General features: G+C 39.2%; 1 protein-coding gene across 4 annotated transcripts; it reads left to right on the top strand.

Moving 5' to 3' along the window:
* The first annotated feature begins 1,836 nt into the window (after positions 1-1,836).
* Positions 1,837-27,427, top strand: stxbp5b (syntaxin binding protein 5b (tomosyn)). 4 transcript variants are annotated; one of them, XM_026326612.1, is made up of 29 exons: positions 1,837-2,314; positions 4,111-4,208; positions 7,774-7,855; positions 8,146-8,246; positions 9,267-9,401; positions 11,166-11,229; positions 11,853-11,936; positions 12,287-12,410; positions 12,666-12,744; positions 13,380-13,534; positions 13,652-13,724; positions 14,386-14,533; positions 14,770-14,837; positions 14,962-15,002; positions 15,392-15,612; positions 15,850-16,034; positions 16,390-16,515; positions 16,783-16,934; positions 17,691-17,774; positions 18,181-18,243; positions 18,454-18,501; positions 19,654-19,704; positions 19,918-20,046; positions 20,837-21,076; positions 22,333-22,690; positions 22,848-23,013; positions 23,278-23,389; positions 23,730-23,950; positions 24,044-27,427. In XM_026326612.1, the coding sequence occupies exons 1-29, from the start codon at positions 2,168-2,170 to the stop codon at positions 24,083-24,085; spliced, it is 3,597 nt and encodes a 1,198-aa protein (XP_026182397.1). In that variant the 5' UTR covers positions 1,837-2,167; the 3' UTR covers positions 24,086-27,427. The 4 variants fall into 4 exon arrangements, with proteins under 4 accessions (XP_026182397.1, XP_026182478.1, XP_026182559.1 ...); XM_026326693.1 differs by lacking the exon at positions 17,691-17,774; XM_026326774.1 differs by lacking the exon at positions 19,918-20,046.
* Positions 27,428-27,636: the final 209 nt, after the last annotated feature.

Raw genomic sequence — 27,636 nt, 5'->3', positions numbered from 1 at the left:
GCCTGCATAGTAACTCTTGTATGTGCTGACATGACATGTTCTAAGTATGTGCAAAAATGACAGAATATGAGACTTAAGTATTCTGTACCATCAATAAGACCATAAAGGGGCAGGAATGCATACGTTGCTATCCATGGTACTGAATTCTGGCTACAAGAAGAGCCCTCATGTACAACAAAATCCTGTCAGATTGCAGGATAGCGGTATGTTGGTAGGTTATGCCATCTAGTGTGCAAAACAGGCATGTGCGAAGACTTTAGTGAAGGCCTTAAGGTGCAATTTTGAACGAAATATCATGTAGAGTTTTTAACAAGAATAGTGTATTAACTATAAATTTGTGACTTTATGTTATCCATGTGCAAACAGTATAACATCTGAAATTACAGTCAGGCTTTATGAAGATTGTGCATAAGCATATGTTCACTGGTGTGTGGTATATTTTTAGAATAAAACCAGAAAAATAAGGTGAAACCTGTGGGAAAGCAGCAAAAAACAAAAAACAGTTATATATACTGTATGTCTATATTAAAATTCAACCAAAGTAAAGCAAGGATCTCAGAGCAGCCTAGAGTTAACTACTTTCATCTTAAAATGTCAAATCTGTGTGGAACATTAAACAACGTGTATTAATCTAAATAAAAAACAATGACAACAGAAAACACTGTTGGGACACAATCTACTATCCTACAGCCCGTCTATTTGGCTATTTCAGATGTTTTATTAAATTGATTTCTGAATCATTAAAGAAATGTCAAATATATATATGAAATATTGACTACTTAAATAAGGTAGCAGATCGTAAAGGTGATCATTTAACCAGCTTTTCTAGTGTTAGTCAAACCAGATTTTCTATGGTTTTTAATGCAGTGTGTCAGCTCTGTGGAGGTAAAAGAACCTTATTCTTTCTCCTTGGGGAACCTGAGGAAGGAGGAAATACGGCCTATTTTTCAGGGACGGACAATAGATTGAATCCTGAATTGGGAGTTCAATTGTTTCCAAAAGGACATACCTTGTATCAAATTTCTGTGGGAAAGATCTTTAGTGAGATTTATAGACACGTTTTTGATCATTCCAACATCATTCACGCCATGTTTTTACTGTCACTATTTACTGATTGTTTTTATATATTTGATGGTGCTACAAGGCCATGTTTCTCCTTTCCTAGCCCCAAACCATTAATGTCACAGAGGACTCCCCAGCCAACAGGGGGCTTTAATCAATCTGAAAAAGTGAACGTTATGGTTCCTCTGTTCATCTTGTGCCATGATAAAATGCTTTGCAGGACATTGTTAAAATGTTCATAATTTTGGGATTGTGACAGCATATTTGGGGGTTTATGGGTGCTGTAAACTGTCTTAAAGTTATAAAAGGCTGTCCATATTTATATTAAATTTAATATTGACAGTGCCTACAGTGTATGTCTTGTTATTGAAATAGTACATAAAAGCACAGGCTGGTTTAGTGATGTTTGAGTTCATTTAGAGCAAGGCTACTCTAAATGCTTACAGGTTAAATTATCTAAATAACTTTGTAATTTTAAATTTTGAAATCTGTTTTAAGCTGACTGTAACATTTGTCCAGTGGCTCTACAGTGCATGTATGTGCACTATCCTGTTAATTCAATTAAAAAATTATTGTGAGGTTCACTCGGTAATGCAATGAAGTCACAGTGTTGGTGAACAGCTAACAAATGACAAAATAAAGCTGTGGTTAAAGCGCCTGTGCGCAGAACTGCCTCTCGGGGTCACAAAATGTGACGGGTCACAGAATACACTGTAACACCGGCCGTGCATCCGGGTGACAGCACCGCGCAGACTCAGTCCCCGCTGCAGTTCACTGCGTTTCCGGATCCAGTTTGCGACCCGCTGAGCCCTGGCTGCTGGAAACAGCTCACGGAAACGACTGGTTCGGCTCGCATAGCGCTAAAGCTGGACCCATACATGGCGGATTAACACTGACACCGGAGAGGACGCGCTAAATCAATGTTCGTGACTCGGGTGCTTTTGGAGAGTGCGTTGGCAACACCCTCCGTAACATGGGAGATGTATAAAAAAAGATATTAACTGTGCGTTATTTGGGCTAACTAGCTAGCAGCTACCCCCTCTGTCTAATTTATGGTAGCTCGCTTGAGCCGTTTTTTCATCCGTCGCGTCTGTACCGGAGGAAAATGAAGAAGTTTAACATTAGAAAGGTGCTGGACGGCTTGACAGCGGCTTCTTCTTCGTCCTCCTCCGCAACTGCTCAGCCGGGTACTCCCAGGGAGAACGATGTGGTCCAGGAGACTCTCCAGTCGGAGCATTTTCAGCTTTGCAAGGTGGGTTCCCGTGAACAGGCAGTGACATGAACCCACCGACTGTCAGATGACAGCGGCGTGACCAAACACGGGTTGTTTTCATCTGTGTCAGCTCTGCCCATTGAGGTGGGAATTGCTTCAGTGTGCGCATAAACACAGCTGGATTGTGGTCCAGACGCTGAAGCTCTAGTCACAGCTCCAGTGACATTAACAGGGAACACATTTTAACCATTAACTGTGTCCCAGGGTTATATCCAGGCTGTCACAGCACCATAGCTGTTTGCGTTGCACTGAATCGTCGCCTCAAGCCACTGTTTTCTCATCGTCACTAACATAATGAGCTTACTGCAGTTTGTCAGAGAGGGACAGGTTGACGTCTTCTCCAAGTGTATCTCTATACAGCATGACATTGGTGCACTGAAAGAGTTTTTTTGCCTCTGTAATAGCACACCTTGTCCATAGTTTGCCATAAAAAGAGAGACAGTCCCAGCGTGATTTTAGATTGGTCACAAAATCTGTGTAAAAACCAGTATTGCAAAAGAGCGTTTAATCAAATACTGCATTTAAGTACAGTTACAAAGCACTAGTACTTTACTTAGTATTTCCTTTTCATGTAACTGTACTTCTAAACTACAGTGCAGAAGAAACTGTTCCACTTTTAACACCGCTGAATTTATTTGGCATCTATAGTTACTTTTAAGCCTTTGCATGAAGAAAAACATAATACGATTATAAAATACAGTCCAGCACATTGTTAAAGATTAATCTAAACTCTTTGGCCTCTTTGTTACCTCTTACAAAAAAAAACAAAAAACAGTGTGTAGTTGGAGCCAACGTACCATTTGAGATATCTATCAGTTGCTGGCAACTCCACCAAATAGTGATTTCCACTCAAACTTCTCAGATGATTTTATTTTAATAACTGTTTGGTGCCCAAAAAGGCAAAATAATCCACTATTCACATAAAGGGAAAAGTTCTGTCCACATGCCATCTCAGGATATCAGATCTCTTCTGTGATCCTACCCAAGTACATATATCTGTCACAGGGACTGAAAAGTTTAATGCTTTAAGTACATTTTGCTGCATAAATGTATGTACTTTCACTTAAATTTTCCATGGAGGGCTTTAATCTTTTTTTGGCACTTTTACATAAGTAAATGATTTGAACATTTCCTCCATCACTGGAAAAATGCATTTAGTCCAGCACACACATGATTTCACCAAACCTAATTTTTAGTCGTGCATGGTTTAATAATCTAGCTCATTAGATCAAGCTGGAAAGGTTTTGCCAGTGTGAAATGTGTTGAACATCTTGGAGAGCCAGCCCACCAGCTTCTGTCCCAGCTGGGAGTGGAACAGGTCAGATCCCCAGGTTACAGGACCCATGGCATTATGTGTTACATAATCCCGCTGCAAGCTGTACAGAGTTAATGGATGACTGGGAACCCAAAGCAATTGAGTTATAGATGCCTGATGATGATGGTGGCTGGGGCACTGCAAGGTCCTGGCAATGAAGCATATTTCAAGGCTTCAAATGTGAGCCATGGGATGGATAAAATGATTTTTTTTACTGATGTTTTACAGGATTGAACCTGCACACATGTCAGGCTCATACCAGAAAACATTCCAGTTTCCATTTGCACTAATATTTATGCTTTATCTAATTTATTTTGATAATAGGACTAATTTTCCACATTGATGGATAACATTTCTAGGAGATTATGATAATGTTTTTACGCCACTAACACCAGATTGACTGTTTACTGGACTGATTAGCTGACTGGAAGTCTCATATAAATTCTGCTCTTTCCTGCAGACTGTGCGTCACGGATTCCCATATCAACCATCTTCAATGGCTTTTGACCCTGTGCAGAAAATCTTGGCCATTGGGACTCAGACTGGAGCTTTGAGGCTGTATCCTTTTTGCTCAGGAAAATTAAAGTGAAACAAACCAACCAAGGAAAGTAAAACACAGATGATCCAGTGTTTTGTTTTGACATCCTCCTCCCCCTTGTGTTCCCCCCCCCCCCACACACACACACATACACACATACACACACATACATAATGACATACACCAGACCCATGTCTTGCTGGCTTCCTTTCTGCAAATGTCATATGACCAACCCACCTTTTAGCATTCCAAGCCTGCGTAGTTCGAACAGTAAGTGAATTGTCTTTGCCTTTTGTCATCTGCTACAACAGAAAAGAAAATCTAAGCCACACAGAGAGAAGTGGAGGGCTCACAGGCAGACATTAGCTAGGATGTGTTTCTGTGCAGCCAGCGGCCTCCTTCTCCTGGAGCATTGAGGCTCATTAGTGGTATCTCTGCAGTAGCATGAACAGCTCCTCTGCCATATGCCGAGGAACCAACCTCATCAACTGTGCTGCCCAGGCTGTGTCAGGATGCCACTTCACATGTGCTGTAAACATCACTGGACTTGCACAACTCACACACAATCAAGCTGCTCCTCTGTCATGTGCTTCATGTAACAGTCTGGCCATATACAGGTAGTGCTGTTTTCAGTGTGTCATCAGGGATGGCTTATTCCGTATAAACAGAGTCTGCCTTTGTGTTGATATCCTACATGGGAATCCCATCTGCTTTATTTAGATTTTCTTTGGAAGTCCATGAAGTTCATCCATGTCTTTATCCACTCTTTACATTAAGAGAGCGTTGTGTTACAAGACAACTCCCAGAGAACACACACTGCCTTCATGTTGTCCTAATGTGTAAGGTGGAGCTGATGAGATTACTGTCATTCAGGCAATTGGTCCATTTATCAAAAGACATGCTGTATTGATCTACTTCATTGCCCCTGGAGTTTGGAAACGCTGTCACAGCTCAGTAGACACAAGCTCAATGAGGTGTCTGCAAGCAATAAATGTCTGCTTTTACAAGATGTGTCTTTACTACAGGGTTTTAATCAGTGTGTTACTACTGACAGCTCCCTCTCTTTGCAATACACATGCCCTTACAGTTAACAAGTATTTGGCCCACAGGAAATGGAAGTCAGTGAACTTTTAAAATGTGAGCCTCATGTTTGTTCCCTGCATACCTTAGTTTGTAGATTAATGTTGTTATTACAAGCATTTTTAGGGAATGTGCAAGTTTGTGCAAAGTTGACAATATTGCATTTTTAGTTGTAGGTGACTGCTCATGCTGTAATTCAGACGTGTGTTGATAAACTTCCAATGCAGAAATACTGGCGATCATCCCACTAGGCTGTAGCGTCCTCTTCTTTGGGCATTAACAATTAATATCCTAGACTTTTAGAATGGCTGCAGGGAACATTTTCTCTTTTTCATTTTGAAACTAGCATGACCAGGATAACTTCCTGTGCTGATGATTATCAGCTGACTACATGAGAAAACGCGCTGATGTTGAAATCCTGTGGTGACCTACTCTTTTACCAAATGGTGAAGTCTTGATGTTGTCGGTGTGTTATGTCTTAAACTCTCAGGAACAGTAGAAATGCTTGCAAATGTTCAGAGAGCAACATATTCTGTGTGTGCTTATGATATGACATTAAAATTTAGTAGGTTTGGACGGCAGGGTGTGTGTATAAACTAATAATAAATATTGCGATGCATGGAATGTAGTGCTGAAAATGATCATAGTTTCATTATGGATTACTTGCCAATTACTTTGTCATTTCCCAAAAACAGTTTTATTCATGAACTATTAAAAAGGGGGTACAAATTGCAGTTTCAATTTTAATAATATGTCAGTTGACTAATTGATTATTTGTTTGAGCCTTGGCAGTTCATTTGACTCTAATCATATGACCAGTGGGTAATGACAGGAATTATTATTTCAGTTTTTTTTGTTTACCCCACAGCAGGATGTTTTTTTATGTGCACAGTCACATTATTACTCAGTTTCCTGTGTTCACACATAATCAGAAACATAAAGATAAAAGAAAGCAAAGGGAAACATGTTGTACTCAGTGTAGTCTGTAGTACTCTGTGTTTGATGAAGTCTGGAAGAAAGTTCCAACAATATGCCCTACTTGCTCACCACAGTGATAGAATCTTGTTTGGTAGTTTCCGGCTAGCCTAGAAAGTAGCTTGTCACAGCAGCACCACTAAACTACATTGCAACAGAATCACTTCAGACTAGACAACTTTTCATATGTGTGTACAGATGAGTTAACGCTCACAGGAGAATAAACAGGGTGTAGCACTACCTTGTATCAACAGTACAACAGTATACAGGCTGTTGAAGTGATCCTACTAGATCCTAGCAATGTAAATACACAATAGTATTACATATCAACCTTTTTGCTCTGTGGACTACTGCTTTGTTCCTATTTATGCACAACCAGAGGATATGAAGCAGACTTAATGACTCTTCCCTCTCCATGGAGAGCCTGTGAAGACATGATGTCCATTAATAATTCTGACAAATGTACAGAACTTGCAGGGCCAGGAGTTAAAACAGGACTGAAAGGTCATGGCTGAATGACTTTCCAACAGCCTACGATGGGCGCCTGTTTAAAGTCTGAGGGTCTTTGTTTGCCTCCATCCTTCCTCGGAAGTGATGTCCAGCACTGAGACTGTCCTTAATAAACAGTCACCTGCAACCCCACCTTAGTTTGTTTAAAGCAGTAAAGGATTGTTTGATCACCGCTTGGTTAATCCTGTTGAGTCAAGTTATGATGTGTGAGCTCAGAATAGACAGCTGTCTGCATTTGAAATGAAAATGAGTTTGAGAAGCAGTGTATCCTTTTTCTTTGTGGCCACACCATCTATCTAGAGACTCTCTATGATTAGATCTTATGCTGCTTCCTTTTTCTTTTGTGCTGGTGTACATGATGCTCTGCACATACTAGCTCTGTGAAAGTGATTACAGGCTTGGTAAAAAAGACGAGCTTCTTGTTATGCTTCTGATTTCTGTGCTGCTAGTGAAAGTATTTGGAGCTTTCTGTGGGATGCATCACAGTCCTGGTGTCTACGTGGCAATGCTCCACTGTGGCCAGTGTGTCCTTTTTGCCATTCGTCCAATAGTTTTGGGTTCTCTTAGTTCACATACAGTTCACATTGTTTTTGAATGGACAGATTTAGGAGGTGGGGATTTTCTGACCTGAATGTAAAAGTCTAGTAGAGAGAGGAGAGAGTCAAGTTAATCAGACTGCTGTCATACTGGCTGACGCATGTGAATAAATAAGGCAGACAGGGCCCACTGATTTTTATTTATAACTCACTAGTTTGATTTGTTTTATGCATTTTCCAGTGCCTGTTTAGGGATGTAAACTGAAAATGGCAACTTACATTTAATTAAAAAAACAACTAAAAGCTTTTTGTAATTTTATAATATGATAAACAGTTACAGTAGGCTGGAAATGATCCATTAAAAATGATTCAGACACACATTGTTAATGAGATAATCCACACTATATTTAACAGGGTTTTTCCAGTGTTTCCCCCAAATGAACTTTACTGGCAGCTGTCCAGTTTTCTTTGACTGAGCTCTAAGCTTCGGCCGTGCGGGTGTGGAGTGCTACTGTCAGCATGAGAGTGGTGCTGCTGTCATCCAGCTCCAGTTCCTGATCAATGAGGTTTGTTGCCATCACCTATTCCTTGTTTGTTTTTCTCTCCTCTTTCCATCTTCACTCTCTTAGACTTCTCTGTACGTCTGTGCATGTTCCTGCTAGCAGGTTCCATAGTATGGACTGTGCTTATAATGCACAAAGTGATTAAACAGTACTGCTAGTTTTTGTGTGCCACCTGCCTCTGTAACACCCTCACAGTTGTGTACTTGTGAAACTAACACATAAAACCACTTGTACCCAACCACAAGATGTTCTATACTTGCTAATAATCCACCTTTCTGCTACCTTCCTCACAGGGGGCGCTGGTGAGTGCCTTAGCTGATGACAGCATCCATCTGTGGAACCTGAGGCAAAAAATCCCAGCTATCCTGCATTCTCTGAAGTTCAACAGGGAGAGGTTCAGTAACATGTTGTTCTTTCTGTGTTTGAAGTGATGTTGCAGCTGTCTGTGTGAAATGTGAACAAAATTTGGAAACAGCCCTCTCAGCTGGCCATATGCCTCACACTGTATAATTAGTTGTTCTGTAGTTTGCAAACTTGGGTTTTCCTTTTTAACCAAACAGGAAAAGTACATTCCTGGGGTCATGCTAAAATACTGGTGCCTTCTAGCCAAATTTAAGAATATGACAATAGCTGTACATTGCTGAAAATTGTATACTAATATTTATACTTATCCTCCCCCAATCATTATTTAGGCTGATGGACCGACAGGAAATTTTACTCAGCTGTGCAGTTTTTTTAGCTTCTGTTATCTTATTGTTTAGTTTTTCTGCCCACAAATTGTTCCCTCAACAGACCTGTTTTCTGCAGCAAGTAAGGGCTTATTAAGTCTAAAATACTAAGATAAACCTGTTGTACAGCACCTGTCCAGCACCAAACAGCAGACATTAGCAAGTTAGGTTCTGGTTTTGTGTCAACAACTTTAAACAGTGATAATGATGCAGATGTTATGTTTTTAGCTTGTTTCTTTGGTCCCATATGACCAACAAAGTTAATTCAAACAGCTTTAATAGGTGCAGTTCAGTCATTTCTATAATATACAGACAAGGGAAGAATAATAATCAGTATTTTCATTACCTGACAGATCACATATGATCTGTGGACAGATGAACAGTCCAACATAATACAATATTTAATATCATCCCTGACAGTGTAATTGTGGTGTATGGCTAAATGTTTCTTCCTAACAGTTGAGAATGGACAGTAGTATTAATGCTGCAATTCCTCCCCACGGTTCTATATATAGTCCAGCTTCATTAGTGTGACACAGCACATGGCCTTTGTAATTAAATCTTAGTCACTTGCTACTCCTTCCAGTTAGACCAGCATGATTAGCGACATGGGTGACTCTTTGATGGGATTGAGTTATTAGATAATGAAAAGCCTGGTAGTGATGGGTCCTGATCTCCTCCTGCAGAATCACTTACTGCCACCTGCCCTTCCAGAGCAAATGGCTTTATATCGGCACAGAAAGAGGAAACATCCACATTGTCAACGTGGAGTCCTTCACTCTCTCAGGCTACGTCATCATGTGGAACAAAGCCATTGAACTGTGAGTCTGTATTTCACAGCTTAGCTTAACCCCCTCCCCCACTTTTCATTTGCTTATCGTCTTTGTGCACTTACGCTTTTGATACTGAACCAGTAACCTCTGAAATGCAAAGGAATTTGGATGCCTTTGTTTGCAGACATATTGTGTCCTGTAGGATGAGAATACTGTGGCTCTCATCAGTGTGAGGGTGGTAAGGGGGTGGTTAATTGTGCCATGCTAAAACTTGCTGTTAAGACTTCTGGAGGTGTATGATGCCTGATTTAACGGAACATCTGTCAAAGGAAGTGACTTATCCTGTGTCACCCAATCCTACATGTAAACACCCACTGTAAAGATCACTAGGAATTCTGCATCCCATCATTTGCATCAGCAAATTCTGTACTACATTTCCTGCAGGGTTCATATTAACCTTGGCAGGCACTAAAAATAGGTAAAATTAGATTTCAGTGGATAAAATCAGTGTCAACTGGTGCATTGAACAGAAACCTTTAAATATATTAATTTTACAGTGCCTGGTTCTGTGCATGTGATGAAACTGAAAAGGAATAGTGTGATGAATGAAAATCGTATCAGTCTGAGTTGCTCCCTTTTTAGAACTTTTTCTAGTGCAACCACCGGTAAACTAAAAAACAGTTTGCAGCTAAAATTTGGAGTTGAGTATAAAGCCATGTGTGGGGCTGCTGGTGAAATCCTGATAAATTGCTCTTTTAGAGCTGGGAGTTGAAAGTGTCAGAACACCAAAATATGCCTTCAGCTCCAAGAGATGTCTTAGAAACAGACAGTGGGGATAGAAAATGATTTCGGTTGTCTGACTGTGAATTTAATTAAAAAGCTCTTGGCTGTGGGGTGAAATTAAAACATGATATTCTGTCTCCTTTTAATAGATGAGCTGTCCGATCTCTGATAGAAGTGTCTTTTTTTATTGTCAACTTCATAGTTTGTTGTCTCTGTAAACTTGTGGATTCACAAGTGTAAGGCCTCCTGCAGAAACAGCCCCTGTGGTCCTTATGATCATATTTAGTGTGGTGGTGGAAGCTGAACTCACTAAACTGATACTCATTACTGAAAATTTGTCACCTACCTTAAAAAAATATGTGAGAAACTGTTATGAATTTTAAACATCTTAAAGACAATAAAATATACTTGAAACACAAATTAATAGTTAGAATAACAAATCGTAAGTGTTGTGTGTTAAAACAGTTTACGGTAAGTGTGTATCGCGGTGTGGTGATTACCGACTAGAGTTTGCATTGCAGCCTGTGCCTTCCTTTTATTCACTGTTGCATCTCTGGCTCGATCGACTCTTCACCAGCAATGAGATCATTAGCCACTGGAGCCAGACCACTTTCAGAGGCAGCAACACTTTCTTTAGGCCAGACCTTCACTTCCTCCATGCTCCTTCATGCTCTGTTGCCACGGTGATGCTGTCTCCTCACACTGTAATCTCTCAATAACCCTCATGTGACCCTGCTCTCCATCTCTCTCTCTCTCTCTCTCTCTCTGTCTCTCATATGTCATGTCTTTCTTTAGTGTACTGATCCGCATACTCATTTTAGACTGTAGCTTTTTGTTTTTTCTTCTATTTTTTTCTTGTTGGCTGTCTTCCCTAATTGCCTCCCTGTCTTACTCCCCCTCAAAAAGCTGTGCAGTATGTTTTAGACAACTTCTATCAAATACATTTTACTGAGCCATTAGGCATGTTCATCCTCGCAATGCAAATTCTCAAACTGTCTAATTTGTCTCTTTTCTCTAAAATTTGTACAGATCCACCAAGACACACCCAGGGCCTGTTGTGCACATCAGTGATAACCCCATGGATGAGGGAAAGGTAGCAGAAAGTTAAACACTACTTAGCATATAGATATACATTTCTACACCAACACATAAAACAAAACACACCATTATTTGTTATCTGATGGTGTCGTTTTTTTCTGTGGATAACTGCTGTGGCACAGACAACACAATGTCAATACAGATTGTGCATCTACAATGGAGAATGATAGCAAAACATTTTAAGCTAATTCAAATGTCAATAGTAGCCATCAGATTTTGGTGTCTAAATCAAAGAGAAACGATTTCTTCCTACACTGTTTTTTCATAGAAACCTTTCACAATGTTACATAGAGAGAAAATTGTGGCAGAATATGTGGGAATATTGATTTTTATTTAAGTCCTATGTGGCCATGTCCATAGGCACATCTCTGTGATTGACTGCAACAACATAATGCAGCTTATTTGATTTTTGTGCACATGGGACACTACAAAGTATTTATCAGTAATGAATAAAGAATGTCTTATGCTTAGTAACTTGTTCATGTGAGTTGACAGAAATCTGACTTTAGTTGGATGGATTTGAGGTTGGAACATCACAGGCTCAGTTATACTGTATGTGCAGAACATTGTATGCATAACAGTCAACTGAGCAGTGCTTCGCTTTTCTTGTTATTGCAGCTTTTGATTGGATTTGAGTGTGGTGTTGTGGTGTTGTGGGATTTGAAGTCCAAAAAAGCTGACTACCGTTATAATTATGATGAGGTAAGGCATTATTTCCTTTTCACTCTGTTCTTGTGAGGATACCAGAATGTTTGTTCATGTTTATTTACTGTTATCTCAGAAACATATTTAGCTTTTTATGTGAGAAAACAGACGCTTTGAGGGCTGAATGTGCTCGTGGCTGAGATCTACAGACAGACAGACAGTATTGAGAGGTGGACTACACTTTTGGATTTTGTCTTTTTGTGGGATTTGTTGACAGTATAAAAATGTAGGAAATCACCAGCCTTATCCCATAAACACAGACCTGTAAATAAATGTATCACTGCACAGCTGTAAAATTTTCACTTTAGGTATCACACTCTAATGACGTACTGCTGTGTGTCTTACAGGCGATTCACTCAGTTGCCTGGCACCATGAGGGTAAACAGTTTGTTTGCAGTCACTCTGACGGTACTCTGACCACATGGAATGTACGCGCCCCAGCCAAGCCTGCACAGATCATCACACCACATGGTAGGAACTGGTGTATATACACAGTTGTATTGTTTATATACACAACACGCATAGGCATATTGAGTGGAAGCCACCTATATCTAAAAAAGCACATAATGTAGTTCAAAGTTCCTCCAATCCTAGAGGTGTGACTACACAAAAAAAAGACAGATGGATGGTAGCAGCATGTCCATATGTGTACAGGAGAATATACCATATGTACGGTACTTCTGCAGACTTAAGTTGAATGTATTTTTGTCTCTTGACCACCACTAGGAAAGCAGCCTAAAGATGGAAAAAAGCCAGAACCGTGCAAACCTATCCTGAAGGTGGAGTACAAAACAACAAGGGCTGGGTAAGTGTGATGGCAACAAGTTCCCACCCATCCTGTGTCTCAACTGGCTCTGATTTGAATCCATGTCCTGTACTGAAAGGAGCCTTTCCTGTTACTTTATCTCAAAACCACATCTAGTGTATCTAAGAGACCAGTCCTGTTGACAGTATCCTTATGCTGGTAGAACTGGGTGAAAAGGTAGATAGCTCCTGTCTAATTGTTTTTACATTCTCACAGGCTTTTTCATTATAATCTTTTAATGACAAATGATTTGTTTTTTAGTTAGGTAATTACAGTGAACAATTATTATTTGAAGAAAACATGCTTTTTATGTAAAGGTCACAATGAAAAGTTAAGCAAAACTATGGTATAACAATATGACATGAAATGAACTATTTTAGTTAAACTGATCTAATTATCTCTTACATTTTGCTCAGGTGTTAGAGGACAGGGATTTATATAGTTGTTATTATAATTAAAAACTAGGCTCCTCCTATCACAGATTCTCTTGAAATGGGGCCAAAATATCTCCAGAGGAAGCACAGCGGTGCAATTTAATGTCCCTCTTCACCCATTTACCACTTGGTCTAGTAGCTTTTCAGCTTCACAACAAAATGCAATGAATTAAAATGTTGGTGTGTGTTTCCTGAACTCAGGGACCCATTCATGGTCCTGTGTGGAGGTCTGTCTTATGATACAGTGGGGAGGAGGGCCTGCCTGACTGTGATGCATGGAAAGAGCACTGCTGTTCTGGAGATGGACTACCCCATTGTAGATTTCCTAACGCTGTGTGAAACTCCATATCCAAATGGTGAGCTACTGTATATAATACTCCACTCTGGACAGGTTTTTTCATTTGCTTCAGAATCTGTATCTCACTGATATTACATCATTATCCCTGTTCTTTTTGTGCTGTTTTTTGTGCCAGACTTTCAGGAGCCTTATGCTGTTGTTGTCCTCCTGGAGAAGGATTTAGTTGTAATAGACCTCGGACAGATTGGGTAATTGTTTGAATTTCTAAGTATAGTTTAGATTGAGTATTTTCAGGATTTGAGATCCATATTCTGTTGTAATAACAAATTACGTTATGGAACACAAAACAACTGTTGTAAAAGTTTTTGACCTACTATTGCTTTTCATTAACGGTCCAGAGAAACCCTGAGAGCAGTGGTTTTTCCAGTCAAGCATTACATTATATTCTTACCTTGATATTCTAATGGTTAGTACTTTTTCCCAGGGTGCATAATACTTTTTCTGTTATACACTAAACATAATCTAAAATAATTATTCTTAAATCTCAGCGTTTTCTTGTGTGAACTTTTTTTTTTGTTGGTGGCAACCCCACCCATATAAGGGCTGAAGATGCAATCCTCAGTTTGGTTATAACACCAAATCAGGCTCCAGGCTTCCACAAATTTGCTTGCAGCTTAGCATTAAAGCAGTAACATAGGTCTGAGTTGACATTTGGTTGTTGTTAAGGAACTGTATGAGACTATAAGAATGAAGTTCTGTAATAGAAAGTCTGTTAGTCAGTCAGAGTACTTAGCAGCATTGGTTATAAAAATAATTCATTGTCATTTTCTTAAGTTGACAGATGTGTATATGTGATTAAAAAAAGGTCTGTTTTTAAATTGAATTCTCTATGACACACTGTCTTGACAGATACCCTATATTTGAGAATCCATATCCTCTAACTATCCATGAGTCACCAGTGACCTGCTGTGAGTACTTTGCCGACTGCCCCGCTGAACTTATTCCTGCACTTTACTCTGTTGGCAGCCGGCAAAAGAGACAAGGTTACAGCAAGAAGGTTAGTTACTCCTCTGTGTAATTTGTAATGTTGAAAATTAATTAGACATGGGAATTAATTTCTCCAGACATATGTATACTCCTACTCCCTTGTAGCTGCAGGTAGAAGAAATGAATGCACACACACACACACACACACACACACACACACACACACACACACACACACACACACACACACACACACACAGAGTCTGTATTATAGTATTTGATAATTGAAAGTATTCTTTTTTGCAGGAATGGCCAATAAGTGGGGGGAACTGGGGTCAAGGCACACAAAGTTACCCAGAGATAATAATTACAGGGTTAGTGAATCATAAATTTATTAATTCACTTGTGATTTCATGCAAAACCTTGAATCACATATATTATTATTATTATATACACTATATTCCATCTCAGTGTTTCCTCTGTGTTCCCCTGAAATAGACATGCTGATGGGTCGATTAAATTTTGGGATGCTTCTGCATGTGAGTAATTTTCAATACTTTCTTTGTGTGCAATGCACAAATAGTATTGCCAAAAGAACTGTACCAATAATTTGCAAGTCATGCAGAGGAGGACACACTAACTTGCATAATAATATTGTACATTGCCGTAAGAATTTGCTACATTAGGGTGTTATTTGCATACAAAACAGTGCTACTTGCTCAAACAAATATGTCCGGTCTGTGACACTTATAATCATACCCAAATTCACAAAGACCAATCCTTGTGGCACACACATTTTCACTTAAAGCTGTTTGAGAATGATTGACCTAAACACACCACCTCATGGCCTATTCTTACCTGCTTACAATTTTTAGAGCAGCTAGTGTTTCACCTAATCTTCCTAATTGCTTTTTCACTCTTCTCAAAGTAATGCTTCAAGTCCTGTACAAGATCAAGACTGCCAAGGTGTTTGAGAGGACCCGTGGCAAAGAAGACAAGCCAAGTACAGATATAGTAGAGGAGGACCCATTTGCCATCCAGACTTTGTGCTGGTGCCCTGAGAGCAGGATGCTCTGTGTGGCTGGAGTGTCTGCTCATGTTATTGTCTATAGGTTTAGCAAACAAGAAGTCACCACTGAAGTAGTGCAGGTGCGTACATGTAAATGTTCTTTATGTACAGCAATGTGGGATCCGACATATGTAGAATTATAGTTTGGGACAACATAATCCATTAGTACTAAGATTTTGGTTTGAGAGGCAGTCTGATTCTCCCTGTTTTTCTCTTTTCTGGTAAGATTTCATCCAAAGTCGAGAAGTGTGTACAGGTCTATGAGAGGTGAAGCTCCAATATTGAAACTTTTGTGACATATGATCTCTTGTGTTTAGCTTCTGGAGGTGCGGATGCAGTGTGAGTTTAGCGATGTAGATTCTCCTGACCCAGGAGGGGAGCAGACCCCCACCCTGCCAACGTCAGGAGCTTCCTCCAGCCCACAGGAGAGTGAGCCTCATGCTCAGTCCTCCACAGGCAGCAACTCCTCCAATGGACCCCGTGACAATATACCGTGCCTGCAGTATGGATAATTATGTTTTTTGTCCTTCTTTGAAAAAAAGGTTGAATTAGACTCAGCTGTTGTCACTGTGAAGTAGGGTGACACTATCCAGACCAAAATTGATGCAAAAATGTCATTTAAGAATGGATGTACAAGTCATTCCTTCTAATCATCTGTTCAGTCCTTCATAAAACCTCTGCATCAATGCACCAGGAGGAAAAATCCTTTCTAAGAATATTAAAAATGAAGAAATGTTTTGAGAGTAAAAAATAGTGGAAGGGGGAATAATGATAATAAAAAAAAGATGTTATTGATGGTGTGGCTTACTCAAAGGGTGACAATGTCCTGCTGTCTCATCCTGCTGTGTGTGATGCAGGGTGCGGAGCTCCCCGCTGAAGCAGTCTCCGGGCTACCAGGTGGAGCTGGTGATCCAGCTGGTGTGGGTGAGCGGGGAGCCACCTCAGCAGATCACCAGCCTGGCTATCAACTCCTCCTACGGGCTGTAAGTACAGTGTCCATGGCCAGAACATTTGATATTTTGACATTGAACCACATCACCTCCCACACTTGTCCTGACAGTGGTAGTTATGCCTGTCCAGTAACTGCTTCTGTGCTAAATTTGTACCAGGAAATTTTAATTGCATCCTATCATGCAGAAGGCAGCAGCTAAGCATGAATATAGTGTGAATGTAAATAAAGTCTGCTTGGAGTAAGAAGAAAAGATCTGAATTGTACCCTTGATTTGTCTTTCATCCCTCTTATGTTTCAGTGTAGTGTTTGGAAACAGTAATGGTCTGGCTGTGGTGGACTACCTCCAGAAAACTCTGCTGCTCAACATGGGCACATTGGAGCTCTACAGTCCATCTGAGCCCTACCAGAGGCAGCCTCGTTCCCCACGCAAAGCACGACAGCCCTCTGGAGGTAACCTGCACTTCAACAATTATATCTGTCTCTCTTTTTTACTGCCGCTCACTCTCAGCTACCGCTCAGTACCGGCATGACTGCCTTGGATAACATAACGTTTCCTGAAATTAATAGTTATTCCTTTGTGTTGCTGAACCAGTAGAGCCACTTAGGTGAATAGCTCTGACTCTGGCAGTTAGAGGTGGGTTAGGGAGGCAGGACTGATACTTGGCAGCTGCCTTGACTTCGCACCATGAGCACCACCCCCTGCAGCAGCTCCTCTCCCTCAACAGGGGGCATCACTGGCAGGTTCTCCATCTGTTCACTTGGACAGCGTAGGAACAGTAGAGCAAGCATGTTAATGATCTTTGCAGTCACAGTGGATGCTACATGATCGCTGCGCTTTATTAAAATTATCTTCCGTTGGAATGATGAACATAAGCCTTGTCTTGCTTGTTTTAGACTAGCTGTTACTGTTCTGTCTTTTACTGTGTTTTCTCTTTGTGTTCAACCATCTTGTGATTCACTATGTTCATTATTTTCAGTCTCAGTGGTCTGCTGCTAGATAAGAATATTTTTTGTGTGCTCTGCCGTGAATAGTAATTTTAAAATTATGCAGATTGTAAGCACAATATGTAAAAAATAAATTTCAGTATCAAATCCAACAGCAAGCCTCTGAGACTCATATCTTTCTTTTCTTTTACACTTATGGTTTCTGATCATTTTTCTGTCTCACTGTTTTTACTGTTGGTCTCTCTCTGTGATTTGATAAAGACATTCCAAATGTGACGTCTTGCATGTCCAGACTTTCTAGCTTGTATACTGAGTCTGTGAAAAAACTACGCTCACCTCACTTCAGTAAGTCATGTTGTGTCAGAATTTCTTCTTCTCCCTACAATATCAGTTTTCTCATAATGATATACTCCCTGATTTTGATATTACATCCCTCGTTTCCAAAGCTCATTATTGACTTTTTGAAAGCATTAGCAGGGAGCTTCAAGGAAAGTTTCAGACTTAGCGGTGCTGTAAAAAAATCTGATAGTGTATCTGTCAAACCTACCTTGTGTTTTGCTAGACAAACAACACTAACACCTTGAGGCAATGTACTGTATGAGTAGCTATCCCTGTCTTTGTTCAAATAGATAACCCTTTATTATTTTCACAGTATGTCCTGTACTGTAGGAATTGGTGTAGCTTTAGTAAGAGTTCCTAAAAGTAGTCCAAGACTACACCATGTTTAATCACAACCTTTCTGGTCCCGCAGCACTTTGCGATTCCAACGATGGGTCCAACCCCCCAGAGGACCGCTGCAAATCACCTACTTCAGGTAAGACTTAGTGGTTCATGCAAAGAGCAAGTCACTTTATTATTCTGACATCATTTTCAAATGCTGCCTCACCAAGTAATTCAGATGATGAAGGAAAACAAGTTCTTAGAGAAGGGCACTGCATTGTTGAAAGTTGCCTTTCCCCTGAAATGTGAGCATTTATAAAATGCCTGCAGTTATCTGACTTGTCTTTTTAAACCTTGTTTCCAGTGAAGTCCAAAAGCAGACATTTTTCCAAGACGGTTGCCAATGACCTTGGTAGTGTATCATCCAAATGTATTCTTTCTGATTACGCACCCTTTCTCTTTGAATGACAGCATCGTAACTACTCTGTGCCTTAATCCTACATCAATCTCTGCTTCTTGTGCCTATGAAAAAAGATGTGCCATCAAAAAATGTATTTTTACTAATCATATGATTTTGGAACTTGATAGTTGATTTTGAAATGAATCAGGATTCTTTAGCATATGTGTGACAGGGCATCTTTTCAGATTTTCTATGCTGATTCCTGTCAGAGTCCTGTAGGTTGCTGTAAGATAGGAAGTAAAATGCCAAGCTGGGTGAACATTACTTGATTTTTATTTTTACTCATTCAAAAGCATAGAAAATCTGCTTCATGCCACAGTCTTAGTGATACTAATCTCTAACCATTTAAATGTTTACATGAATTATTTCTTTTCGATTGTAGACACTTGCTTTGTGTGTTTCTGATTTCAGGGCTTCAGCTCAGTGTTAACTGTCTGGCTACACACTGATTCTTTTCCTCTTCCTTCCACTCCCTTTACATAACTATGTTCACAGAATTATAATTACCTTATTTCTTGACTCCTTGCTTTGTTTGACATTACAGGCCCCTCAGTTGTCTGTGATGCTTCGCAGCCTCATTTGTGCTCTCAGGGTTTCTCTAAGGGTGGTCATAAACAACAATAGGCAACTTTTGAGGTCTGATCCCTGAGATTACCAAAAGCAGCAAAATTAGTAGCAGTAACAAATAATACAACAGAAATACCAAAAACGAAAATGTTCCTCCTATTGCAATGTAGAGATATCTATCTATCTATCTATCTATCTATCTATCTATCTATCTATCTATCTATCTATCTATCTATCTATCTATCTATCTATCTATCTATCTATCTATCTATCTAATCTATCTAATCTATCTAATCTATCTATCTATCTATCTATCTTATAATATACTGTATAGGTATTCTCAACTGTTGTCCTACAGTGTGTGTGACCACTCTATCATGTCTTTGAAAATATTTACAATATAAAAAAATGTACAAATTATTTAAATGATGATTACTGAATCTCAGTCTGTTTCAGTAACCATTGATTCTTCACAAAATGTCTATTTTTATTCATCATTCTTTCCTCATACAATCAAGGTATTTGTCTCTGTTACAGCCAAGATTTCACGGAAAATTAGCACATCTAGTGAGCAAAAGCCAGATCTGGGTAAGCCAAAACCAATAACTTTTACTTTTCAGAAACATTTCCATTCCCTTACAGGCGTTCATGTTGTCATTTGAATCTTTTGCTTTGCAATTACATTGACATAATTACTGCTTATTGTCTAGCAGTATGTTGGTTGAATATGAGACTCCTGTTATCTTGGGATGTTGTACTGTATGTTAAAACGAACGCTCTCTCTGTTTGCACTGTGAACAGAGGACAGGTTCCAACGATGGTGGTCAGTTACATTTAGGACACGCTCTGGTTATATGAATGAAGGCAAGGCAGCAGCCAGGGGGAGCCAGAATGGGGTCATCAGTAGAACTAAGTCAGCCCCAAATGCTTGTGAGTGGACCAGCCATGGTCTGACTTGGGCTGAAGTGGGTTAACTGGTACTAACCCCCACCACAGCTGGGGCTTTTAATTCTGAACTGGGCGACATGTGACACTAATCCACTTACAATGACTATTTCCTTCTTTTCGAAGAGGTCCTACTGGCTTGACTTCACCCAGTGTTAAAATTCTTGCTTTCTTGTTTACAGTTTTTCCTTGTGAAGAACACAGCTGATGGACGGTGTGTTTCACCTTCCACACAGATTTTTTTGTGTTTTTGTTGGTATCCCTCATTAGCTTGTGTTTCAGCTTCCATTGAGACAGTAATGAGCCATGAATAAGTCTTGCTCCTTAAATAGTAGTTCTTCCTTGGGAGTCACTGTATGCATATCTTACACATTTTTTCACATTGAGAATGTTGTTGTTAAATTGAATTTCCAAGCGCAAGCAAATTGGTAACCTTTTAAAGACTACATTCTTGGATGTTAACTGTGCAAGAACATCTCAATGTCAAAAAGGCTTTTTATGGTGTACACTAAACCAAATGTTTGCTTTGCCTTTATGTTTTTTTTTCCTGCACTGGGTCATTTCTGTAAAACATAATATGATGGAAAGTGTCCTCCAGACTTGTGGCTGAACATAGCAAGAACATAGCTTTAACCTGTTAACTGAGATTTGACTTGTCACTAACATCTATAATTCCCCTCTTTACATGCAGAAATCCACTGTACTTCTTACCCCTTTCTTTTCACAGCAATCATTTGCTGATTTTAAAATTTTTGTGTTTACTTCTGCTATTCAGATGCCAAGGATAACTCATTCACCCGCTCACGTAGTTCAAGCGTAACCAGCATAGACAGAGAATCTCGAGAGGCCATCTCCTCATTCCACTTCTGTGAGAGTTTGCCCAGAAAGACAGATAGCCTGGTCACCCCCTGTCTGATGGTGGGAACCACCCAGGGCTCTGTGATAATGGTGGCCCTCAGTCTGCCACCTGGTGGGGACCAAAGGATGCAGCAGCCAGTCGGCATCTCCTCCTGTGGTAAGAAGCTGAAGTGAACTTCATACTGTTCACCAGGTGTGACTGGTGACATATTAATTCAGTCACAAACATTAACTTGACTTCACTTGACAGGCAGTCAGAAGTGAAGCCACAGTTTTAGGACTTATTTCTCACACAAACCTCTAAACTTCATTCAAATCACACTTCTCTAACAGACATCAGGCATGGAAAGAAATTGTGGCACTTCAACCCTTTCATGCATTGTGGTCACTACAGTGGGAAGCTATTTAAAAGCAATGCATTGGTTCTGATTCTGTAGTTGCATATCACCCACTACAGTGTGTTATTCCATACTCTGCGACCCACTGTTTGTGCAACAAAGAAATTCTCAAAATTAAGATGGCAGATGGAAAGCCAGAAAGGCTGAGTAGTGTTTCATATATATATATATATATATATATATTTTTTTTTTTTTTTTTTTGCTGTTTTGTGAAGTTGTTTCTTCACTTAAAAACTGCATTCAGGCCACTTGAGTGGACATGTAAAGAACCTGAAAAAAGCATTTTCAAAAAACATGAGGTTCATTTTTTTCTTCTTATACCCAAACAGAATAAAAACACTGAGGAAAATAATTCAGAAAGTAGCTTGTGTAAGGAGCTGTGTTTCATAACAGTGTCGAGCCAAAGGTCAGTTTTCAGTCCCAGAAATCCACGCACCTTGTGAACCTATTAATTACTGAATGAATGTTAATAAGCAATCCTGTTTACCGTATTTACTACCATTTTAAGAGTGCATTGTGACTCATTCAGTGCAGACACTGTATACCTTGACAATAGATATACTCAACTAAAACCTAAACATTTAGCTTTAAAGTGCATTGTACTGTCACTATACATTGTGTCTTTTGCTAATATTAAAATTGTTTGTTTAAATTATATTTGCAACATAGCAGCATCGCATGAATAAATGGAAAAGGTCACATTTATTGAAAGCAAAGTTAAAATGCACCAAACAAGTTTTTTTTTTTTTATTGCAGTAAGTAAAAGGTCATGTCAGACAGATCGTATGTGTATATAAAAGCCATTTCTCTAACCACAGTGAGAGCATGAGACAAAGAAACTTTTAATAGGGTTGTGTGACTAATGGAAGTGGTTTCATTGTTTTATTTCTCGTCTTAGTTATTGTGCACATGATCTGAGTGGACTACCCTGTGCTGTCCTTTTAGTTTATCTTGAATTGAGTAGGACAGCAAAAACTTTCTTTACATTGTGTTATTTTTCTCTTTTCCTATTTAGGCACTCTGGTCAGACTCAAAGGAGGCATTTTAACTATGGCCCTTCTGGACAGTACTGGAACTCTGCTGCCCCCTTCCTATGAGCCATGGTATGACCCAAATGCCTCAGATGAGGAGAAGGAAAAGATCCGAAGGAGGAGGCCAGGCTCCCCTCCTTCGTCACAAGAAGGTCAAGACTCCCAGTTCGCTGTGCTGTGTTCAGAGAAACAGGCCAAGGTGGTGGCCATGCCCTCTCAAACCCGCGTCTACAAACACAACATCACAGAGACCTCTTTTGTGCTGAGGGCAGATGTTGTGCAGATGGCCGGAGCCAACTGCATTGCCTGTTTCTGTGCTAATGGGCACATCATGACTCTGAGGTATTGCCACTGCTAACGTCTTCAAAAAAACAACTATACAACTACCTTTATACAGCACATTTCATAGCAAACATATAATTCACTCCAAACTAAAACAATTGTAGTTTTAAACAGTCCACTACTTGATGGCCTTACACTGTGTGATCTGTGTCTTCAGTTTGCCCAGTCTACGTCCTCTGCTGGATGTAAACTACCTGCCACTGACAGACATGCGGATAGCCAGAACATTCTGCTTTTCAAACCTGGGCCAGGCCTTGTACCTTACCTCTCCTACTGAGATCCAAAGGATCACCTACAGCCAGGAGACCTGTGACAACCTGCAGGTGAGATGCTGTTAATTTGTGATTTTTGACAGCATTGATGCCAAGCATCCTCTTGAGTGCAGGTAGAATTTTGGGAAAGTATATTGCTATCCAGTGCACTTACTAGGTCTCTGAGCTCACTAGTATTGCAGTTAGAAACACATTCTTTTTAAAAATGTAAAACCACACATTAAATAGCTTGGATTTTATTAAAACAAGTTAAAACAATTAGAAGGTCCACAGGTCAGTCTGTATTTCCACAGACATGTCTTCTGTTTTCTACAGGAAATGCTTAGTGAGTTATTTACGCCGGTGGAGACACCAGAGGCGCCTAACAGAGGTTTCTTCAAAGGTCTTTTTGGTGGAGGAGCTCAGTCTCTGGACAGGGAAGACCTCTGTGAGTACAGAATGGCCAAATGTCACATCATGATTCCTACAGCTTCTTATATAATATATTTCTTAATGCAACTAGGTCTCTGCTATCTATCAATGCTACCACTGCAACAGAATGTTTTATTTTCTGTATAGATAAGAGTAATTTACTGTTTTTCATCAAAATACCAGATGCTATTTAATTATTATTAACACTAATAATAATAATAATAATACTTATTTCGTGTTATTTTATGTGAAATGTGACAGTGAAATTCCTTCAGCGTGATTTAATTTAACATTGAAACTGACAATAAGGCAACACATCACCTGTGTTTTTATTTATTTGATTTAATCATCGGCAGTTGGTGAAACAGCAGCTGGTAAGGCCTCCCGTAGCCTGGCCCAGCACATCCCTGGCCCAGGCAGCATGGAAGGTATGAAAGGTGCAGCATCGGGGGTTGTGGGAGACTTGGCCCGGGCCCGGATAGCTTTGGACGAGAGAGGGCAGAAACTGGGCGAGTTGGAGGAGAGAACGGCAGCCATGATGGCCAGTGCAGAGTCCTTTTCCAAACATGCCCATGATGTATGCATCTGACATTTCATTAAGCAGAAAAACTACAGTTTTCATGTAAAGTCCTTTTTTCTGACTCTGCTTTTTTTGTATTTTTGCCCTCAGATGATGCTGAAGTACAAAGACAAGAAGTGGTACCAACTCTGATGGCAACGTTTGGAGCATCAGACTCTGTAATCATACACACCATTATCTTTGAGGAGCTCCCTCTTCTTCTCTTTTTATTTTTCTCCATGGGTGGTGGTTCTGCTCAAGAGTCATGCTTTTATTCTCAGCACAACTCTGCATTACCTCAGTCATCACAGGACTGCTGCGGAGTAGACACCAACTTAATGAGAATGGAAATAAATGGAAGAAGAGAACTTCTTAGGTATCTCTCTTTCCATTTCACCTGGCAGCACTGATGTTTATTTAACATCAGTCCACAAAGGGGATCTTTCATATCCATCAGTCATATATATATATATATATATATATATATATATGTGGGTGTGTGTGTATATATACATATATATATGTATATACACATACACCCTGCTGTTTTGTTTTGAAAGATAAGAGACAATTTTGCACTTGCGGTGGCCTGACTGCAGTTGTTTTTTTTTTTTTCTTTCTTTCTTTCTCTGCCCTTTATGGTGTCTGCGAAACACAGTGGACTTAAATGAGGAGAAAAGTCTGATGACCCCTTGTCCTTCAAATCGAATCAAGTCAATGATGTACGTTTCTATAGGAATGACTGAAACAGTTATTAACTTTGTTTTTCTGGTCTAAATTGTGTTTAGAGTTTGATCTCTGTCTGTTTTTGTTCTTTTTTGTCCAGAAAGAGCCTTTCAAGCACTTCGAACAGTAAAAAAATGGACATAGATGATGAATTTGTTGCCTCTCACTGAATAAGGGCTGGTAGTACACTAGGGTCATCACCAACCGTTTCTTTTACAGCATTTTCTAACTAAGTTAATTTAGGTGAGAGTGTCACATTGGTTTTATTTTAAATTAGTTTGGGAACAGTGTAATAGATGGGAAGTGAAAGAAGTTGGGCATTACATTTGTTTTTCCTTTGTCAATCAAATGAGCAAAAAAGTACTAAAAACGTTTACCCCTGATTAAGAGTTTACATTAATCTATCAGAGAAATGAAGAGTTGATAAACTGGAAACCCCCTGTAAGTCTAATATTGTTCTAACTTTCAAGGGTCTGTGGCTAAGTCATATCTGAGAAGACTGATGTGTTGAAGGGCGAGAAAAAGATTGTCCTTAATATAATTAGCATAAATTTATATTTTGGTTACAATTTAAAATCTTTTGTGATAAAAATACTTTCATTATACAATTATTCAAATTTCTTTTTGGCATTCAGACATAGGCGAAGCTGATTTCTATCTCAGTTCTATATGTACAGGGAAAAAGCATGTTGTCTTCGTTGTCATTGTATTTGTAGCTGCCAGTAGAAATGACTGAGCACCACAGACTGTGTTTTCACACAGTGCCGTTGGTCATCTCTCTCTCTGAACCTTTCACTTAAAACTGTTTCTCTTCTGCCTTTGCCTCATGATGCATATATGCTAACTTCTACCTATGTGTATATCTGTGTGTTTGTGAACATACACATATTCAGGAATATGTGTATGGGTGCCGATATTTATAATACTACATAGATGCAGTGTATTACAATAGGTCTTTTGAGGTTTTTATTTTTGCTTGACAGTGTTTTTCAACGTGGCTAACTAGAATCCTATTGTAATTTGATTTCTTTTTCATCAGGTGCAAAGATGCTGCTACTTGTGTCAGTGTAGGAGCATTAACTGTTGGCCTTTTGTTTTGAAAAGAGAGAGACAAGACTTTGTCAGTCCAGATTGCTGCCAAATGTTGTAAATAACAGGACAGCTGGACACAAATCTGACAGTGCAGGTTCAGGCAACGTGACATGCTCAATGCTTGCGGCCATGTTCTTTTCTGACACCAAAGAGTTGCTTAATTTCACAGAGTTGTCTTGATTTTTCCCAAATGGTAAGAGGTAGTCTGGATTCCGTGGACAGCACTCTTAAGAAGTCTACTGTGTGTAAGGGGGAACATAGATTGGCTTTAGCTTCTTCTTATGGCCATGACACCCTCATTACTGTCCCAAACTGCTGTACATGTATTCAAAAGAGAGGCAACGTGAATTTGAAGAGTTTCACTCCAAAATGAAGTATCCACAAAAGAAAATTATGTAACACTGACTCATGGAAAATGATTTCAGGTATGAAGTAAAACTTAATAGAAATTGTTCTGAAACATTTTTTAGATTTTAGAGTCTATGAAATCACATGTACCAAGGAGATTGATCATTAGCTACACCAAAAAATGTTTTATTCAAGGTGGATATACAGCACTCTGGATTAAACTCTTCACTTTTAGCTGCCTGGTTTTAATCTACTGTATACTACTATTTAAACCTATTTGAAAGAGCAGTTATATGGGTTTTGCACTATTTTTTGTACTTAAAATATTTTTGTTAGTTTGATTTTTAATGTGTTTATTCTTTTGTGTCCAATTTTCTCTTTTTTGACAGGACCAAAATATGAAAGAATCTATGCTTATCCATGTCATTTGCCATTTATGGTGATTGCTTCACTCTCAGATTTGTTTTCAATGTCAGGTTGATGATTATATGATATATTTATATATTTGAAAACAAAATGAAAACAAATATATATACTTTTCATTTCAATAATCTATTAAAAATGAATACCTTTAATGTAATTTTTGAATAGAATAACTCTTATTTAATGTCCAAACAATGTTTGTGCATAATTACCCATCATCCAGACATGACCATAAACTTTTCTGGTTCTATTAAACATGCTCATGTCACATTCAAACTTCGCTACTGCAGGAGGGTCATCTCCTCTTGGTGGGCCTCAATAGAATGTGGCCTCGACTTTAAAGTGCTTCAGTTTGCAGCATATACGTCCTAAATGGTCTCTTATTGCACATTGAAGGATGCATGATATTAAGTGTTTACAAACTTGAAGCAACCATGTATTATCCCTCCTAGAGACTGTCTGTTCGGGCATTTGTATTTATCATCATGTTGAACAAAACTAAAGTTCTCATCAGACATCAGAAGTATGTCCCATTTTCATTTGATCATGCCAGCTGTATAAGTGTGAGAAATTCTGAATTATTTATTTTATGGGTACATCTGTTTATGTTACTCTTGCTTTCCCTGCACTATAAAGATGCATTAAAAATGAAGATAGGCTATTAGCACCATGCAGGAGAGCTCAAGGGTTTCTCAGTCAGCATACTTCAGTCCATCTGTCTTCTGGGATGAATATCTGTGCAGTTGCAGTATTTTCTCATAGTAGGCAATTTTTGTACAGTTTTATTAAAATAAATTTCAAATGGATGTCTGACTTAATCTGCTGCCACAAACAATTTAGACTGTAGATACAGTATATATAGCCTAGATATTATTGTGCAATGGAAAATAAATATAAAAACAATCATGTTTTTTTTCTTGTGTTTTCTGTTTCCTGTTCTCTTGTTTACTCACTGACTAAATTTAAACATGAATTCCTTCCTGATGCCAATATAGAAATTACTTTTGTCCCTCTCTGGGTCAGAGGTCAGAGGCCAGCATTGACCCAATCATCCTAAGGAACAAAATTAGGAAGATGTTTTTGCATTTTCGGGTTACATTTTTTAAGAAAAATCT

This window comes from Mastacembelus armatus, chromosome 22 (genome assembly GCF_900324485.2).
Source record: "Mastacembelus armatus chromosome 22, fMasArm1.2, whole genome shotgun sequence".
Lineage (NCBI taxonomy): Eukaryota > Metazoa > Chordata > Actinopteri > Synbranchiformes > Mastacembelidae > Mastacembelus > Mastacembelus armatus.
This window is presented reverse-complemented; position numbering and strand designations above follow the sequence as displayed.

Coding starts and splice junctions, on each gene's coding strand:
- stxbp5b (XM_026326612.1), top strand. CDS start 2,168: ATGAAGAAGTTTAACATTAGAAAGGTGCTGGACGGCTTGACAGCGGCT. Junction 11,230..11,852: donor ACCCCATGGATGAGGGAAAG/GTAGCAGAAAGT, acceptor TTGTTATTGCAG/CTTTTGATTGGATTTGAGTG. Junction 19,705..19,917: donor TGAGCAAAAGCCAGATCTGG/GTAAGCCAAAAC, acceptor CACTGTGAACAG/AGGACAGGTTCCAACGATGG.